This window comes from Odocoileus virginianus, chromosome 12 (assembly GCF_023699985.2).
Source record: "Odocoileus virginianus isolate 20LAN1187 ecotype Illinois chromosome 12, Ovbor_1.2, whole genome shotgun sequence".
Taxonomy (NCBI): domain Eukaryota; kingdom Metazoa; phylum Chordata; class Mammalia; order Artiodactyla; family Cervidae; genus Odocoileus; species Odocoileus virginianus.
This window is the reverse complement of record NC_069685.1, coordinates 41,853,614-41,869,102: the sequence shown is the minus strand read 5'-3', so window position 1 is coordinate 41,869,102 and position 15,489 is coordinate 41,853,614. Positions and strand designations below refer to the sequence as shown.

The following is a 15,489-nucleotide window of genomic DNA, read 5'->3' as shown; positions in this document are numbered from 1 at the left end:
TCAGACAGGGAAGTTGTGTTGTGGTTCCCCCTTTATAGTTTTCCCCACTGACACCTTTGAGGTGCCTTTATCATTTCTGCTGTTTCTTGTTACCTAATTGTGCAATTTGACTTTTCATTCTACTTGACTGTTAATCAAAAGAGTAGTCTAATGGACTTTGTGTTAGATATAATTTTTCTAGTTCACATTCATGGGAACCTAAAAATTGCCATCACATTCACTCCTGAACATTGCCTAAGTATTGGGGGTAGAGGTACCACTTTTGTGTACTAAGCACCCCTCCCTCTGTCCTTGATGAGCGTCTGCTTCTTAATACTGTATTTAGAAATCTCCCCATTTTTTAAACTGCACCTGGGGTGGGATGCCCTGTGCCCTCAGGTGGCCCTGTATCCCCAGCACCCATCTAGAGGGCCCTGCCTTCCGCGCCTCAGCAGTGTTCATCTCTCCCTGCCCATGCACACGGGCGTCCAGGTTGTTCCAGCCTGTGCAGTATGGCCAGAAGCCCGAGGGCCGCACAGTGGCTTTCCCCAGCACACATCCACCCCGGACGGCCACCCCTGCCACAGCCACGGCCACGCCACAGGGCCACGTTCGAGGACGGCCACCCATTGCCACATTCTCTGCAAATCCGGATGCAAAAGGTATGCCTCTCAGGGGGCTGTGCTTGGCGTTACAAAGGGTTTTTATGGAAGAAATTCCTCTCGCACTTTCCCTGGCCCCATGGGGATGTGTGACCACTCCTCTGAGCAGGACTGGGACTGTCTGCTCTGGCTCTCCCAGGAGGCCATGTGTAATTCTTACATGAGTTTTAGTTTTTTTCATGTCTTTGAATTGTACAAGAAATTACATTCTTAGTTGAGTCACTGTTGATGTGATGGTGAAGATGTACCTCAGCAGAAACCTTCTCTTTTATGTCGGGAAATACACATCAAAGTCATTTAAGAAACTTCTGAGGAAGTCTGCTCTTGTGTTCTGTGCCACCACTTCAATGTAACCTGCTTGTTACTGTGAAGAAGGATAGGGTTAAACAGCAGAAAAGGTAATAGTCTCGTAACCCTTATCTGTGGGGTCACGTCCGCTGTGTTTTTCTGAGATCTTCATAAATGCCAGAACAGCTTGTTGTAAGAAGCTGGGGGTGCCAGGGCTGCCTACCTTCTCGTGTGGTGAGGACATGGTTCTCACTGATACGTCTGAAGGGCCGACTTTTGACACTCCGTTTACTCCAGAAACATACCATGTAGCAGGGTGGTGAACATGAAGTGAAAATAGCTAACGACATATAAAAAATTAGATTTTTCTCATCCCATAGGCTACCCCACCCCCCTTTTAGGGAGAGTTTCTCATTTGAGAGGTGGTATGAAAGAAATACTGTTTGTTTTATTTCTGTAAAATTCGGATTTAATACTGCATTGTATGAAGAACCTCTAACAGCTTTGCACAAACCAACCTTATCAATTGCAGCGGCAGCAGCCCCGTTTCAGACCTCTCAGGCCTCCACCAGTGCTCCGAGACACCAGCCTGCCTCGACCTTCAGCACAGCACCTAGCCCAGCCCATCCTGCGAAACTGCGGGCTCAGACCACTGTCCCGGCCTCCGCCCCGGGCCCGCCCCAGCCCCAGCCCCAGGCCCCCTCGCACCCGGCCGGGCAGAGCGCGCTGCCTCAGGGGCTGGTGCTCACCTCGCAGGCCCAGGCGCGCCTGCCGAGTAAGTGGCCTCGCCTCTCCTGGGTCTGCCACCTCTTTGCACAAGGACATTGTGTTCAGATGAGCAGCGTGTGAAGAGCCTTGCTGTCCACTCCCTTCGTCTCCCTGACCCTGTGTCCGGTGCTGCCTTTTGCCACACTGTCCTTTCCAGCCCTTGGCCTGAAGAGGGAGGTCCATTCAGGGCCAAGGTCCAGGGTCTTGTCCTCTCTCTGTCCTTTCTCCTGGCCCCACCCATCAGCTCTGCTTCCCTCCTGAGCTTGTGCTCTGCCTTGGTGGCTGAGGTTGGCACTTCTTAGCAAGCCCTCGACTCATCCTGTCAGCCTCCAGGGCCCCTCGGAGAGCAAAGGGCAGGGGAAGGAAAACCTGTGAACTGCACTCCCACTTCCTGCTAGTCTCTTGGCTTATCCCCAGATTTGAAGCTGCAATGAGTTATTACTTAAGTGAGACGTTTTGCAGTAGATCACTGACATTTTTAAATAGAACTTTTTATTGTGATCCGTGTGATTAGCCTACTACCTCTGTCCATGCTGCAGTCGGAAGTGTACTGACAGAACTATCTGGGCTATGCTACTTCTCAGATACCACCTAGAGCACCTTACTTGTTGGTGCAGCAAGTTATGTTGAGGCCTCTCTGGAAAGATAGGAGAGGGAAGTAGGGTCACGAGGAGACCTTGAGTTAAGTTAGTTTTCTCTTGTGTCACGCCTCTCTCTTTCATGCCAGCAGATGAAGAGCACTTACCCTGGTTCATTGCCCAGGGCAGGAGAGCCCTTACATGTGTTTTGCGGGTGTTTTTGGCCTGAGGTAGTAGTCCCGTGGGGTGTGCTGCAGGAGCCGTGCTTAGGGGAGTGTGAGGGGCCAGGCCACCTTTCACTCTGGCGCCTCCACTTCTGGACTAAGGGGAGCTCATGGGAGAGTCATGTTTCTATGCACAGATCTCTGCGTCTCCTTTTCCGTTTCCCCTCCCTTGTTTATGGTTTCTGTGGGCAACATATCCTTGGGTGTTTTTCTAGTCTTTGGCTAACTGTTCTCTTTATAGTATCACTAATAATTCTGGCATGAATTTTCATGGGAGGAACATTTAGACTCAAATATCAACCATTGGGTTTAAAGAAACCTTTGAAGCTGTTACTCAATTCCAGCTTGAAGGTAGTATCTTTTTGAGTTAGGTACATATGATCTCATCTGAGTTCTGTTTGAAAGAATTTAAGCAGTGTTAAATTTTGCACTTTTTCACAGTTAGACCAAATCCTACAATCTAGTTCAAATTAGTGTGAATATTGTAAAGTGTGATGTATTTATGTACTTAAATACATTCCCAAATTTTGAAAAGGTTATGGGTATAATTGAAGCTAGTTGTGTATTTTACATCTGTAGTGATAAAATCTCATTTGTCTCTGTGACCTAAATTGGATATGTACTTTCTCACATTTTAAAAGTATTCTGAAATGAAGAGGTTGATATGAGAGTTTCAAAGTGTATGACCAGTACATTTCTGCTACTTTTGATGTTTGCTACTTTTTCTTGTTCGGAAAGAAAAGTAAAATGTTCCTTAATGGTTTGGTTAATTATTAATATCTGATAACTCTAAAATTTCTACCAGTTAGGATTAAGTAAGTTGACCATTAAAACCTGGTGTTAATTCTAATTGTTTTTTCTTTTCTATTAAAATATCTTCTGAAAGTGTTAGAAAGCAATACCTAATGAACGTTCCTGTGACACTTTAGTTTGCTACAAATGGTCATTCTCTGTGACAAGTGATTGTCAGTATACCAGTCGCTAACCCTTCCAAAGAGTGTTCACTTCCATTTTGTCTGCATCTCTGCAGGTGGGGAGGTGGTCAAAATAGCCCAGCTGGCTTCCCTCGCAGGCCCGCCAAGCCGAGTCGCCCAGCCAGAGACCCCCGTGACACTGCAGTTCCAAGGCAACAAGTTCACCTTGTCACACAGCCAGCTCCGGCAGCTCACGGCTGGCCAGCCCCTACAGCTCCAAGGTAAGGCTCTCTAGTGAGTGGTGGCTTGACTAGGGCGCCCCCCTGCAGCTGTGATTCCGGCCCCTTTAGCGCAGGTGCTTCACCTGGCAGTGGCCTAAATGAGTCTCACCTTGTAGGTATTCTGAAGACAAGGGAGGTGACTGGTAAGTCACCCAGTGGCCTGGCCTTGGTCCATATTACATAGAGGATAGTAATTTAAAAAATTTTTGAATACAGTTCCCTATTCTAAATATCAAAATAGAAATAATTGCTCCTTTCAGATTTTGGCATGAGGTGAATTGCCCTCAAAACACTAAAAGACTAGCAATTTACATAGGAGAAATTATTTTCTTTTATGTACAGCCTTTAAAACTTCCAGACCACCTCTGGCTGAAGGCAGTGTGTTCCTGCAGTAACCGCTTCTCAGAGGAAACAAGGAGATGCAGTTTGAGTGGGATGTTAAAATTCATCCTCAGTGACTTGGCCAGAGATCCCAGAGGTGGAGTCTGGCCAACTCCCCAAGCAGCCTCCCCAGACATGTCATTCACGGCTCCTGTCGGGGCAGACAGTTCAGCTGTCAGCCCAGTCTGGGGTGTTCCGTGTGGACACCAGGGTCACACGTTAGCAGAGTGGAGGCCCCCAGAAAACCTGCAGCAAAAAAATGGTTTCATTTGGTTTACTCTATATTTCTCCACTTTTTTGACCAGAAGGGCAAGGCCATCGCCTAAGAATTTCTGGTGTATTCTAGTTTTTGTAGAGTATAATTCCAGAGTAAAAGACTTCAGGACTAAATCACACAGAGGCTGAAAATGGAAGCTTTCTTTAACAGTGGTTATAGAGCCACAGAGATTTTTGATATTTCTTCATCCAGCTTGACCAGCTGGCACGCACCCAGTGTGTGATCTGGGGGCAGGAACTCCCCCGCCCCCCACATGATGGCTCAGGCTTGGAGCAGACAGTGAGTGGGAACCTGCCTTGCTGCCTGAAATCGGGCATTGTAAGGAGTTGGAGAAGTTTTTCTTGACATTAAGCTAAGTGTCTTTGATCCTTAGAGTTTTTATTCATTGTGAATGAAGTAGTTCCATCTTTCTCCAGCGAACTGAACTTTGTGTTGCCTCATTGGAGTAAAATGATTCTGGATTTTTGGTTTCTCGCCTCATTCTGTACCTTTGGAAGTGGGTGTGGTGGGGGGATGGAAGGCACAGGCACCTCGTGACTGACCTGTGCTGTTTGCCTGCAGGCAGTGTGCTCCAGATTGTGTCAGCACCTGGGCAGTCCTACCTGCGCCCTCCTGGCCCTGTGGTGATGCAGACCGTGTCTCAGGCGGGTGCCTTGAATGCCCTGGGAAGCAAGCCTCCAGCCAGTGGCCCAAGCCCCACGCCTGTGACCCCGCCAGGTAGAGTGGAGTGCTGTGAGCCTGGGGGATACTTGGCTTTGAAACCTCTTACCAACCCTCTTTGCTTCTGAGGCAGGTGGAGGGTGTTAATGGGTTCTGTGAGGCCTCAGAACCTAACAGTTCTGTTTGTGGCTGCCTCTGATTTCCGCAGACGGCCCGTGTCTGCTATGTCTCTTTTCATTCTCTTCTGTTCCCAAAGGTCCTTGTTGAATACAACCAGCTATCACTCACCTTAAGACTTTGATTTTGCTCTAACAAGAGACTTGGAATCATGAGAAATTTTGCTTGTTCATGTTAACAAATACTTTTAGGGAATGTGCTAGAAGTTCCCTTGGTCAGGTAATGGAACAGGGTTGTTCCTGCCAGCCGGCTGGTGCTCCTCTTAGCACCCCCACAGCCTACTTCCTGCCAGGGTCCCTTGCTTCAGACATACCCACCCTCCTGCGGTGCTTGCTGGGGAGCCCACTCATTGCACATGGGAACTACTTCAGGTTGATATGTAAAGGTGGCAAGGATCTCTCCCAACTGGAACCCCTGGTCACTACAGCCCATCCCTGTCAGGGGCTCTGTTGGTGGGGTGGGTGCTAGAGGGTCCTGGTCACTGCTCTGTGTCTAGCTGGGCCACTTTTCAGTTCTGCTTGTATTTGGTTGGCTTCGTGCTACAGGTTTTCTCTCCCTAGAGGGTGCTCAGCCTTGCTCTGAGAGGCCCCAGACTCCCACCCTGACACCAGTCCAGCTACTAATCATCTAATCATCTCGATCCTTCCCCTTGCTCCCTGCAAGCGGATCCTTCTCAGTCCTCGGCCATCCCCTTCACAGTCCTCATGGAGAAGTCTCTGTCAAGATGGGCAACGTGGCTTGGCTGATGGGAGCAGACGGTCCTGGGCCCTGGCATCCCTCTGTCCCGGGTACACAGGGTTGATGCTGCTGAGATGCCGGGGACAGCAGAGCAAAGGGCCCATGTAGCTGCTGCTCAGCAGGATGGTGGGGAGGTTTGAGTTGCACATAGGGCTCTTGCCAAAGAGTCAGACCATGATGTTCACTTCAGATCATGGCCAGAGAGCAGGAATGCCTCACTGTTGGTTCTGAATGATATAGATTTGAGTTGACATATTCTAGAAATGTGCTCGTGAAAGCCAAGGATGCTCCAGGGATCATGCCGGTGAAGGAGGGCCTCTGGAGCCTCTAGAGGGCATGCCAGTAGTTTTGTGTGCCAGCCCTTTGCTTTTGCATTTGTAGTGGGTGTGCCTGGTCGAGTGGCAGTCAGTCCCCTGGCCGCAGGAGAACCCGGAGCGGCCTCCAAACCAGCTTCTCCTGTCGCTGGCCCCACCCAGGTATGGTGCAACAGACCCCAGGGCAACATCGTGGCATCCCTGCACACACGAAGGTCCTTCTCAGAAGCTGCTTGTCATGGGGGAGGGTTGTGATAGTAATACATCGCTGCCTCTGTGAGGTATTATCTGTTTACTTGCCATCAAAAACATGCTGTCTCCTTGAATTAGAGAATTAAAAACACTTTTTCTAATCAACTAGGCTTTAGGACTGTAAAAATTACATTTCCCATTTTTTTGGTATGCTTCTACTAGTCTTCCAGACATTAGAAATGCTCACTGTGTCTGAAGAAATACTTCTCACGTTGGCAGTGAAAGTGGTGCTGTTTTCTCTGCTTGTTTTTCTGTCACTGTTTTTTTCTGCCACTGTTTTCCTGTGGAGCCTGGCCCCACGAGTCTTAAGCGTGCTCTATGGCCAGTTGCCACACACGAGGGACTCACAGGGCTCAGTAAGGCCAGCTATGCTATTTCTTAGTAGCCATTTTCATCCCTGTTTTTGATGAAGGAGGAGAAGACCAGACTTCTGAAAGAGCGGCTGGACCAGATTTATTTCATCAACGAACGGCGCTGCTCCCGCTCCCCCATCTACGGCAGAGACTTGTTGGGGATTTGTTCCCTGCCTGGCAGAGAGCAGGTGCCTTGGTTCCGGGCTTCTGACCGTGGTCACGGGAAGGGGGCTGGGACTGCAAGCAGGTACACATTGCCCTCGAAAAGTCACAGGGACCTGATTTTGACACTGACTCAACGTCAAGAATCCCTCCAGGATGTCATCGACAGGTAAGGTAGAGTATTGTAAGCATTCTTTACTCACTCACTGTTGGTGGTGTTGTTCAGTCACTAAGTCGTGTCTGACTCTTTGCCACCCCTTGGTCTGCAACACGCCAGGCTCCTCTGTCCTTCACTATCTCCCGGAGTTTGCTCAAACTCATATCCATTGAGTCAGTGATGTCATCCAACCATCTCATCTGTCGCCGGCTTCTCCTGTCCTCAATCTTTCCCACCATCAGGGTCTTTTCCATTGAGTTGGCTTTTTGTGTCAGGTGGCCAAAGTTTTGGAGCTTCAGCATCAGTCTTTCCAATGAATATTCAGGGTTGATTTCCTTTAGGATTGACTGGTTTGACCTCCTTGCCATCCAAGGGACTCTCAAGAGTCTTTTCTAACACCACAGTTCAAAAGCATCAATTCTTTGGCACCCAGCCTTCTTTATGGTCCAACTGTCACATCCTTACTTGACTACTGGAAAAACCATAGCTTTGACTAGACAGACCTTTGTTGGCAAAGTGATGTCTCTGCTTTTTAATATGTTGTCTAGGTTGGTCATAGCTTTTCTTCCAAGGAACAACTGTCTTTTAGTTTTGTGATTGTAGTCACTGTCCACAGTGATTCTGGAGCCCCAAAAAGTAAACGCTCACTGTGTTGCACCCCACCAACTTTCGTGGTTGTTTTGTGGACATTCATCTCACTTCTCTCCGCAAGTTGTCCTTTGGAGTCTGTTCAGAGTCGATTGTCTGGGTCCTCTGAGTCATCTTGCTGCCCTTGGTAGGGCCTCCTCCTCCCAAGCCTGGATCCCAACCCTGGCTGGGGACGCTGTGGCTGTAGCAGCTTCAGGGCTCACACCCTCCCCAGACCATCCAGGAGACAGAGTGCTTGTGTCCTGCCTCCGCACACATCCCTGTGCTCTCAGGGGGTAGGGGGCAGTACTCTTCACTGCTAATCTTGATCTGGGCAGCCCTCACTGGCCGGCACCCACTCCTGTGGCTGCTGTGATGGTGTGTTCCAGCAGCCACGTCCCCCCCATGTGACTGGAGTTAGGCACTCTGACTTCTCTCGTGACTCCCTGCTGCCAGACGGCTCTGCCGTCTGCCTTCTTGAGCCTTCGCTGCCTGAGCCAGAGGGACGGCCTGGTGGAGGTTCCGTGGGTGTCACCTGTGACACGCATGCTTTCTGCTTCTCAGGGTGGTGTGCGTGATCCCACCGGTGGTGGCCGCGCCCCCACGCTTGTGGGTGGCAAGGCCGCCCTCCCTCTACAGCCACAGGATGCGGCTCTTCCGGCACTGCCTGCGGGAGCACACGGCGCCCTACGCGCAGCAGCTGCAGCGGATGACGGCTCTGCACTCGCTGCGGTTCCCTGAGCTGAGGCTGGTCCAGTTTGACTCAGGTACTGGAGGTGTCCCATCCACTCTGCACCCTGTGTCGGGCTTACTCGCTTTGGATTATGAGATGCTCTTGGTGTCGCTCATTTCACAGGAAAGCTGGAGGCCTTAGCCATCTTACTTCAGAAGCTGAAGTCTGAAGGACGCCGAGTGCTGATCTTATCGCAGATGGTTCTCATGTTGGACATCTTAGAAATGTTCTTGAACTTCCATTATCTCACCTACATAAGAATTGATGAAAACGCCAACAGTGAACAACGGCAGGTAGGAAGGAAATCATTTCTTTTGTTACTGTTTATGATTTGGTTGGGTTAACTTTGATTGCTAGTTTCTAAGCTGGTTTCTCCGAGCCGTGCTATCTAAACAGAGAGAAGAACCTCTTAATGTCTCTGGACTTTAGCTGCGCCCTTTGACATTTTTTCATAAGTCCTGTTACTTGGGAAATCCAGTTGGATAGATGTTTCAGAATCAAAATTGGTGATGTGTAGTCCTTATAAGAACGAGATGGTTGTCCTTCAAGAAGTAGCCATGTGAAAACAGAAAAGCCCTCATGACTGACTTACACTTAAAAAATGCAGGTTCAAATAATATGCCCAGTTTTTACTTGCCAGGTTAGCTGAGGGTAGCTTGATTCCATCAGGCTGCTGGTGGGGGTGTAAATTAGGACACCTTTCTAGAAAGCAAGTTGGCAGGATGGGTTGTAAACCTTAAAAATGGTTATACGGTTAGCCTAGTAATTCTGTATCTGAAGTGAAGTGAAAGTCCTTCAGGCATGTCCAACTCTTTGTGACCCCGTGGACATGGTCCATGGAATTCTCCAGTCCAGAATACTGGAATGGGTAGCCTTTCCCTTCTCCAGTGGATCTTCCCAACCCAGGGATTGAACCAAGGTCTCCTGCATTGCGGGCAGATTCTTTACCAGCTGAGCCACAAGAGAAGGGAAGCCCAAGATCCAGTGGGTCTTTCCCACCCAGGAATCGAACCAGGGTCTCCTGCATTGCAGGCAGGTTCTTCACCAGCTGAGCTATCAGGGAAGCCCTTATTCTGTATCTAGAACTCCTTTAGCAGCATCACGCTTCTTAAAGACATATCTACACAATTGTCTGTGAAAGTGTTTGTAATAACCCCCAGTCGGGAGCACAGTCCATGTCCAGGAATAGAAGAATGGGCCACAGTGGTCTGTGGGCCACAGGGCTTGGCGCTGTCCTGAGTATCCCACAGGGTGAACTAGGAAGTCATCCTCAGCAGTGTTTCATGACAGGCCTTGGTATCATGGTACAGTGTTCCTGAGTGCAGACAAGCTGCTGGACTGTGCATCGCATTACCCACTTCACATCGTCCAGTACACGCAGGCCTCCCCACGCTGAGAAGGCCTGGAAGGAAGTACACCACAGTCTTAAGTAGCAAGTTCCCTTGAGAATAATGTAACACATTACAGTAAGTCCCCCACATACAAACGAGTTCTGTTCTGAGAGCATATTCATAAGTCCAGTTTGTTCATAAGTCCACCAAAGTTAGCCTAAGTCCCCAACTAACACAATCAGCTATGTCACCACTGCCTTTACATTGCTTCTGGACATTCTGGGCTTGATATAAAGATGATGTACCACTATGCTCTGTACAGTAAAGTGCACATAATCACAATCCCTTGTAGAGGATACACTCACGTGACAGTCTACACCAGACACGTGAACTAACCAACGTGGTGGAACATGCGAACTCACCTTTGCATCTTTGAAAGCCGGCAACTTGAAGGTTTGTGTGTAGGTGATTTACTGTATGTAGAGAATTTCTTGAAGAAGAGGGCTGGTCTCCTCCTAAGGTCTGCTTGGGCGCTGAAATCATTGCAGGAGAGACGTTGTGGGAAGAAAGCCGTTTCAGCTGGCAACCCTGAAGGGAGTGGAGGGCCCTGCCCCTGGCTGGCTGCAGCTCCCTCGGCCTTACTCCAGGGGCTTTTGCTGTAAGGCTCCTGGCATTGCTGGAGGGTACATGAACCAAGCACGCATCCCTCCCCAGGGAGACTCTGCTGTCCTCTGGGGCCTACACATGGAGCTGACAGTTCAGGGTGGGAGGCTGGCAGGCAACCTTCAAACAGGGTAGAGATGTTAGCTATCAGTAAGTGAAGGAGAGTGCACATGCCTGAAAGAACCAGGATAAAATGCTAAACTCCGATGTAATTGGAACATGAACCATGAGTCAAAGGAGAGACACACCAAATAATTTCTAACTGATTAGCATCTGAACATGTTGGAGGTTTCCTGTCGTTAGTCAGGAGCGCTAACTCGGGAGCTTATCTCACCCCAGGAACTGATGAGAAGTTTCAACCGAGACCGGCGCATCTTCTGCGCCCTCCTCTCCACACACAGCCGTGCCACAGGTGTGAGCCTCGTGGAGGCGGACGCGGTGGTCTTCTATGATCATGACCTCAACCCCGTGATGGACGCCAAGGCCCAGGAGTGGTGCGACCGGATTGGGCGGCGCAAGGACGTGCACATATACAGGTGAGGCAGCTGCTGGCGGGGCAGCCAGGGGTGGCTGCAGCGCACTGCAGAAGCTTCTGCCGCGTGTGTTTCTTGTCCTTCAGGCAGACTCACGTTCCTGCTATCCCGTCTGTTCTTTCTTTACACTCAGCCTTGCTTGGGACGTAGTTGAGTTGTTCGCAGTGGTGACTGGGTTTGCTGCTGAGACACAAGTGCTGTCCTTCTAACATGTACCTATTATATTTCTTCTAGAGTCTCTGACCCTTAAGAGGGTGTCTCAGGTTTTAGGTTGTTTCAGGTATTGTCAAATGTAAATGATTTGTTATCACTCAACTGTGGCAACTTGTAAACAGGCTACTGAAATAATTTAAATCTTATAAGCGGTCATCCACACATAGCTGAGAAAAGCAGAGGAGGCTGTGACTGTGTGTCAGCCCTCTGTCTGCCCATCTGGTGCCCAAGTGTGCAGGCCTGTGACACGCCCCTTCCTCTGTGCTCCTGCCACCTCTGGGAGGGTTGCAGAGTGTGTGGTCCCTGGTGGCTGGCCCAGGGCTGGAACCCCAGCCCACGTGCATAACCCTTACCATTTTCAAGATGTAGTCATCCACACACTGTTTTTAAATAGCTTAATTTTTTTTCATTGTAAATGTGTTACTTGTTCATTGAAAAGGGAAAAAAAAAATGACAGCCCACGGAGAAGGTAAAGACTCTGCCCAGTTGTCAATTAGTATCATTTTAATGTCTTTCCAGACATAGCCCCAATTTTTTAATATAAATTTGTTTTTAATAATTTTACTTATTTCTGCCTGTACTGGGTCTTTGTTGCTGTGCAGGCATTTCTCTAGTTGAGGTGAGCGGGGGCTGCTCTCTGGTTGCAGTGCACAGAATTTTCACTGTGGTGGCTTCTCTTGTTGCAGAGCACGGGCTCTGAGGCGCTCAGGCCGCAGCAGTTGCAGCTCTCGGAGCTCTGGAGCGCCGGCACAGTGATGGTGGTGCACAGACTTAGTCGCTCTGCAGCACGTGGGATCTTTCTGGACCAGGGATCGAACTCATATTTCCTGCATTGGCAGGCAGATTCTTTACCACGCAGCCACCAGGGAAGCCCTCCCTGATTTTTTTAAATGGCTTGTGCCAGCAGTCTTACCATGTAATGCTGTTTTATTTTAACAGTATGTCTAGAGCCTGTTTCCATGCAAATATATATAAAATTGGTATATTGTTTATGTGTCGAATAATGTTTCATTGTGTGATTGCTTACCATTGGCCCTTTAGCAGTTACTAGCTAGTGATGGGGAAAACATTTCCTTCTCAGTAGCCACAGTCTGTAGACACTCGGAAACGACCTTGGCAGTAAAGGTGCAGGATGTGCAGGAGTGGAGGGTAAAGTTGTGAAAGGGTATAACCTGAGTGATATCATGAGCGCAGGACATGCTCTGTTCTGGCACAAGAAGACCTGGTTCACAAAGCTGTATAAGGATTTCCCAAAGTGATAGTGAGGTTTAACATCATCTTAATGAAAGCCCTGATCATGGAAGTAAGGAGCGGTTACTGCAGCTTTCCAGGTGGCACGAAGCAGCAGCCAGGGGCCCCTGGTCCTGGGGCTGCAGCCACTAGATACAGGTTCCTTTGGGAGGTGCACAGAGACTTGGGGGCACCTGCCTGCCATCGTCAGCACTGAGGGAGACAGGGCTCAAGGAGTCTGAAGTCCTGGGTGTGTCTTTCCAGGTAGGGGCCAATGAGGGGACACAGCCGGCCGGCTTGGGTGCTGTGGGTCTCTGGGGCCAGCCCTCCTGCTGCATGGGAGGTGGTGGTGTGGCTCACCCTATGTGGGGTAGCGGCCAGGCGACCCCGCAGGCCTCCAGTCCCCTCTGTCCACCTCACAGAGGAAGGAAGCAGCTCAGAGCGCTGCCAACATGCTGCTCCACGCGGGTGCTGTGGTCCAGGTGCCATGGCACTCAGGCTGTCCTCGGGCTCCCAGGGATTTAGCTGTCATGTGTGTCCACGTTTGGTTTGTAGGCTCGTGAGTGGCAATTCCATTGAAGAGAAGTTGTTGAAAAACGGCACCAAAGATCTGATCCGAGAAGTGGCTGCTCAGGGAAACGACTACTCCATGGCGTTCCTCACGCAGGTGCTGTCCTCTGCGAGGAGGCCTGGGGCGGGGGAGGGGGTGCCACACAGTGACCAGAACTGGGGGGTTTAATGCTGTTGAGGGGTTGGTGGCTGGTGGTTTTCTGGGCGCAGAGGTCATGGGCTCAGTGATACGCATTTTTGTTTCAGCGGACAATCCAGGAGCTGTTTGAGGTTTATCCACCCATGGATGATACTGGCTTCCCAGTGAAGGCCGAGGAGTTTGTCGTTCTTTCTCAGGAACCTTCTGTCACAGAAACCATCGCACCCAAAATTGCAAGACCTTTCATAGAGGTAAGGATGGCTGGTGCCTGCCTGGCATCGTTGGATCTGGAGCTTTGGGTCTGCCCCTGCTCCTGCAACACCACTGTTCCCCCTCCGCAGGCTCCAGTTGCTTGGGCCTGACCTGTCAGCTTTCTCCTTCCCTGCTTTCGTTGTTGGGGATTTTAGCTGTAAAAAGAGGTGAAGGGCGCGGGAGACAGTGGCGTGCCCCCGCCACTGCCACCCGCTGTCACTGTTTCCACCCATGCTTTTCGGGCCACCCCACACTGTCCCGTGTGACCTTCTGCTCCAACCCCTTGGCTCTTGCCCACTGCCGTCTCAGCGCTCCCCTGTTGCAGTGCTGCTGGGCTGAAGGCAGCCCTGGCGTGAGCCCCACGTCCCACTCTGAGGACCAGACCACAGAGAACAGCAGCTATTTCACTCAGTCATCATTGTGGGTTATGTGCTGAGATGATATGCTTCAGGTTTATGAGATTGAATGAAATCTTGCCTTCTGTGTTTTTGGCCCAGACGCTCGCAGGTTGCACACTTGTCTCACAAGCTACTGTGCAGACACATCACACACCCACCCGTCAGGGCCACCTCGCTCTCCTCCCTGAGGCTCTGTTCCCGTCCTGCCTCTTGGAGGGGCTTTTGACTACAGGATGGCTCCTCTTCTATTTTTGAAACTTAGCTGTTCGATTATTGAGTAGTTATAAATACATGTGGTAAAATCTTCAAAAATTTATGGTGAAAAGTAAGTCTCTTGCATCACGCCCTCACTTTTCTCTCAGAGACAACCACTGTCCACTGTTTCTCACATTTTCTTCTAGGAGTAGTCTGTGGGTAATGTCAGGTGCATAGAAATACTTACAGCTGTTTCTGTATCAGGAGGAACAGATCGATTTACCCTGTTTTTTTTTTTTTTCCCCATTTATTTTTATTAGTTGGAGGCTAATTACTTTACATCATTACAGTAGTTTTTGTCATACATTGAAATGAATTAGCCATGGATTTACATGTATTCCCCATCCCGGTCCCCCCTCCCACCTCCCTCTCCACCCGATCCCTCTGGGTCTTCCCAGTGCACCAGGCCCGAGCACTTGTCTCATGCATCCAACCTGGGCTGGTGATCTGTTTCACTCTAGATAATATACATGTTTCGATGCTGTTCTCTTGAAACATCCCACCCTCGCCTTCTCCCAGAGTCCACAAGTCTGTTCTGTACATCTGTGTCTCTTTTTCTGTTTTGCATATAGGGTTATCGTTACCATCTTTCTAAATTCCATATATATGTGTTAGTATACTGTAATGGTCTTTATCTTTCTGGCTTACTTCACTCTGTATAATGGGCTCCAGTTTCATCCATCTCATTAGCACGGATTCAAATGAATTCTTTTTAATGGCTGAGTAATATTCCATGGTGTATATGTACCACAGCTTCCTCATCCATTCGTCTGCTGATGGGCATCTAGGTTGCTTCCATGTCCTGGCTATTATAAACAGTGCTGCGATGAACATTGGGGTGCACGTGTCTCTTTCAGATCTGGTTTCCTCGGTGTGTATGCCCAGAAGTGGGATTGCTGGGTCATATGGCAGTTCTATTTCCAGCTTTTTAAGAAATCTCCAAGCAATAAATGCTGGAGAGGGTGTGGAGAAAAGGGAACCCTCTTACACTGTTGGTGGGAATGCAAATTAGTACAGCCACTATGGAAAACAGTGTGGAGATTTCTTAAAAAGCTGGAAATAGAACTACCCTGTTGTTTTTAAAATAGGTGACAGGTGCTTTAGGCTTTTAAGAAAATCTCAAACAGCCTGACGGGGACTTCCCTGGTCATCCAGTGGTTAGGAATTCACTTTCCAATTTAGGGCACATGGGTTCAGTACCTGATTGGGGAACTAAAATCTCGTAAAGCCTCAGGACAGCTAAGCCCTTGTGACACAACTACTGAGCCTGCACACTCTGGAGCCCAAGTTCCACACTGAAGACCTAGTACACCCAATATTTAAACAATAAATAAAAAAACAAAACATAACTCTCAACTTAAGAAACACCACGCCCCCCCC

General features: G+C 49.4%; 1 protein-coding gene and 1 non-coding gene across 13 annotated transcripts in view; both read left to right on the top strand.

Moving 5' to 3' along the window:
- The window catches only part of EP400 (E1A binding protein p400), a 108,869-nt gene that overhangs the window by 63,278 nt on the left and 30,102 nt on the right, over positions 1-15,489 (top strand). For 11 of the 12 annotated variants that reach the window (XM_070475021.1, XM_070475020.1, XM_070475017.1 and 8 more), the window contains 11 exons: positions 472-641; positions 1,462-1,704; positions 3,530-3,694; positions 4,914-5,069; positions 6,309-6,403; positions 6,906-7,177; positions 8,357-8,559; positions 8,649-8,818; positions 10,859-11,055; positions 13,051-13,162; positions 13,312-13,455. In XM_070475021.1, coding sequence (XP_070331122.1) covers positions 472-641; positions 1,462-1,704; positions 3,530-3,694; positions 4,914-5,069; positions 6,309-6,403; positions 6,906-7,177; positions 8,357-8,559; positions 8,649-8,818; positions 10,859-11,055; positions 13,051-13,162; positions 13,312-13,455 — 1,927 coding nt within the window. The remainder of the gene's footprint in view (positions 1-471; positions 642-1,461; positions 1,705-3,529; positions 3,695-4,913; positions 5,070-6,308; positions 6,404-6,905; positions 7,178-8,356; positions 8,560-8,648; positions 8,819-10,858; positions 11,056-13,050; positions 13,163-13,311; positions 13,456-15,489) is intronic. The other variant, XM_070475027.1, reaches the window with a different exon arrangement.
- Positions 10,484-10,614, top strand: LOC139037901 (small nucleolar RNA SNORA49). The gene has a single exon (XR_011490850.1). It is a non-coding gene; the product is annotated as a small nucleolar RNA SNORA49 (small nucleolar RNA).